Source organism: Lithobates pipiens, unplaced genomic scaffold (assembly GCF_037356315.1).
Source record: "Lithobates pipiens isolate NorthernLeopardFrog02 unplaced genomic scaffold, aLitPip1_a1.2 Scaffold_8, whole genome shotgun sequence".
In the NCBI taxonomy this organism is placed as follows: Eukaryota; Metazoa; Chordata; class Amphibia; order Anura; family Ranidae; genus Lithobates; species Lithobates pipiens.
The window spans coordinates 97,889,218-97,892,796 of NW_027507903.1; the positions used below are offsets into that span (position 1 = coordinate 97,889,218).

At 36.8% G+C, this 3,579-nt stretch overlaps 1 protein-coding gene across 1 annotated transcript; it reads left to right on the plus strand.

Annotated features, from left to right (window-relative positions):
• The first annotated feature begins 341 nt into the window (after nucleotides 1–341).
• Nucleotides 342–3,367, plus strand: LOC143963721 (beta-1,3-galactosyl-O-glycosyl-glycoprotein beta-1,6-N-acetylglucosaminyltransferase 3-like). The gene has a single exon (XM_077473434.1). The coding sequence runs from the start codon at nucleotides 387–389 to the stop codon at nucleotides 1,746–1,748; it is 1,362 nt and encodes a 453-aa protein (XP_077329560.1). The 5' UTR covers nucleotides 342–386; the 3' UTR covers nucleotides 1,749–3,367.
• Nucleotides 3,368–3,579: the final 212 nt, after the last annotated feature.

The following is a 3,579-nucleotide window of genomic DNA, read 5'->3' on the forward strand; positions in this document are numbered from 1 at the left end:
GGAGGTTTCACTTGCAAAAAATACCTAATCACATGCAAGTAGGATACAAATAAAAAAACAAATTGCTTCAACATGATTACATGATGGAGGTCAGCAGTGCTTCACCTTATTCACTAAGCTTTGGGTGGGGGGGGGGGGGGGGTCCCTTGCAAAGAGAACAGGCTATTTGCCTTTATTAAATCAACCCCTAATTTTCAACCATTGGTCTGAAAGGCTTGGAAAATAAGATGAGGACTTGAAACCTGAGAAGTAGGCTGTACAGGTTATTTACAATAGACAATACTACTTGCTTCCTATTTGTTGGAAAATTCATCACGCTAGCTTGAAGTTACACATAACTCATAAGCCTCTTAACAAGCAGCCTCAGTCTTTTGTTGCAAGATGTGATGAAGTTACAGAGCCTGGAGGAAATATTAACTTCATTAACAATGAACAATTATTTTAGGATGAAGTTCTCGCTACTGAATGCAAACCAATGCCTGGTTTTTGGTTGCATTTTAATTGTCTTCATTATGGTCTTAAAATATTCCCTCATGGACTGTGACCTGACTAACTCCATCCAAACTAGGAATCGGCATATTGCGCACTTCCGGAATCACTACTATATGGCTTTGAACTTGTCGGTCAGTGACAGAAAGAACTGTGCTAAAATTATTGAAGGTGACTTGGATGAAGTAAGACACACTTTGCATAACAACTTGGATATTAAAAAAATAAAAGTTATCAGCAATGATACAGACTACATAAACCAAACCAAAGACTGTGCAACATTTAAAAAATTGAGGAAGTATGTTCTGTTTAGTCTGAGCGACGAAGAAAGACATTACCCCATTGCCTACTCCATGGTGATCCATGGGGACATTGAAATGTTTGAGAGACTATTAAGATCAATTTATACTCCCCAGAATATTTACTGTGTGCATGTAGATCGGAAATCTCCAGACACTTTTCATCAGGCTGTACAAGCCATAGCTTCCTGCTTTGACAATGTGTTTGTTGCATCTAAGTTGGAAAGGGTAGTATATGCTTCATGGTCGCGTGTCCAGGCTGATCTGAACTGCATGGAAGACTTACTGAATAGTACTGTAGAATGGAAATACCTTATCAATACCTGCGGAGCAGATTTTCCATTGAAGACCAATGCTGAAATAGTCACAGCCTTAAAATTATTGAAGGGGAAAAATAGTATGGAGTCTGAACCACCACCTGGACATAAAAAAGTGAGATGGGAATACCACTACAATGTTACAGATTACATTAAGAAGACTGGTGTTAGGAAAAATCCACCACCCTTAAATGTGCCTATATTCAGTGGCAATGCATATATAGTGGTCACCAGAGAATTTGTGAAATCTTTGTTTAAAACAGACTTTGTAAGAGAATGTATGGACTGGGCAAAGGACACTTACAGTCCTGATGAGTTCCTCTGGGCTACACTTCATAGGGTTCCATGGATGCCTGGATCTGTCCCCCAGCACAGAAAATATGATACATCTGACTTAAATGCACTAGCAAGGTTGGTGAAATGGGGAGGCCATGAAGGGGACATTAAGAAAGGAGCCCCTTATTCTGCATGCACTGGGGAACACAGAAGAAGTATATGTGTGTATGGCACTGGGGATCTGCACTGGATGCTCCAGCAGCATCATTTCTTTGCCAACAAATTTGACCCAAAAATAGATGATAATGTTATTCAGTGTTTGGAGGAGCATTTAAGGTTCAAGTCCTTCTATGGAAAGACCATATAACAGATATACTGCTCTTTTATAAAAGCAGATTTATTTTGTACACTAATTATTGCATGTGGTAACAATGTTGGACCTCTGGATGAACATCTTTGTATTTTTGCTTGATGTGTTTTCCATTGAAATCAAAGAAAAGGCGTTAAAACTCATCACAATGTATACATTAGGATGTGTGATTGTGCATCATGATGCACACTGACACGTCATAAACACACTTTGACACTCAAACATGCTTGGACATGATTTTTAGAGCACATTGAAAAATAATGCAATCCGTTACAAGGCACTTTGAAAACATGCGACAATGAACCCTAATGTGCAAAGACCAGCTTGCAGAGTGGCTTGGGCTGACTGGTCTGGCTAGATGGGAGATTGCAGGATCCGGCAGTAAAGCACACAATGATACTGTAGTAAGGTGAGTATCATTGTGTGCTAACTGATTCCCAAGACAGAAAGAGCAACATGTGCCTGAAATTAGGTTTTAAAACAGAATTGCACTTTGAACAAAAATGAAAAAAAGGAAAGACATTTTAAATGCCAGTAAACTAGAGCCATTAAACTCAAAATACGATGTGAAAAAATATATAAAATCTAAAGGCATATTTATCAATGTTATCACACAAGGTTCACACAGCACCCAATTAAGATTTATACATTTTTCAATTACATAAAATTAGGAAAATTTACCAGCCAGTCAAGAATCTGATCAAACTGACCTCATTTTAATCAGATGCTTTTGAAGGTAGAGATAAGATCAAGGGTCTAATAGACCCCAGATCTCTCCGTACAGAGTACCTGTCACTGCCCATGCTATCACAAGGGATGTAGTTTACCATTTGTTATAGCTATAAAGTAAATCCAACAAAAGAAAAAAAGGGAAAGAGAGTGTAAAAAAAAAAATTATAATAATAATAAAAAAATGCAAAGTACCTTTGTCCCCGTGTTCATGTGCAAATGGTAATGAGCACGTAGGCACCACATGCATATGTAAGCAGTGATCGCACCAAACATTCCTGCAAACAGCAGAGTGAGAGCAGAGTGTTTTAGCATCAGACCCTCTGTTTAACTATAAACTGGTAACCTGCAAAGGCTTTTAAAGCATTGCTTATGGATAATTTAATGTACTGTAGTTTGCAGGCATGTGCAATTTTAAAGCATAGCATGATAGGTATTTATTTACTTGGTGTAACATCATCTTTCATAATTTACAAAAAAAAAAATTGTGTTATATTGTGTTTGTGAAAAAATGTATGAAAGTATTTTTTCCTAAAAATTAGTTTTTTTGATTATCAGCTGCACAAACATTGTGCAAAATAATCAATTGCAACATTTTATACTCCGGGGCCTCTGCTTTCAGAAAGTATAAAATGTGTCAGAGTTCTAAGTTATTTTCTAAAAAAAAAAATACTGCCATATGTAACATAGTAAACTTGTATATATGAATATTCAGAAAATGTTTTGGAACTGCAGTGGGTTAATATATAAACTGAAAGGGGAGCATCGGGGCTGTTCTAATTCACTTATAAGGAATTATAGAAGAAACATTCAGTTTTATTGCTTTTATCTTCAAATGAGGTTATAAATGACTTTACATACTCCAAATAAATAATAAATAACAAAAACTAGCGCTATGTGTATAAATACGTGTATCTCTCCCCTGTAGCTGCAAGTGCTCAAATACTCCAAACAAACCCTTTTATTATGATGGTCTTTACCAAGCTACCTCCTTGCTCTGAATTTGGTTTATCCACCCTATCTATAACTAGATGAAATGCAAGCAGCTAATGCAATTTCTGGGCAACAAATTCAAACTGGTATACAACAATAAATGTGC

What these genes read in the sequence shown, in the direction of transcription:
- LOC143963721 (XM_077473434.1), top strand. Translation starts at nt 387, where the DNA reads ATGAAGTTACAGAGCCTGGAGGAAATATTAACTTCATTAACAATGAAC.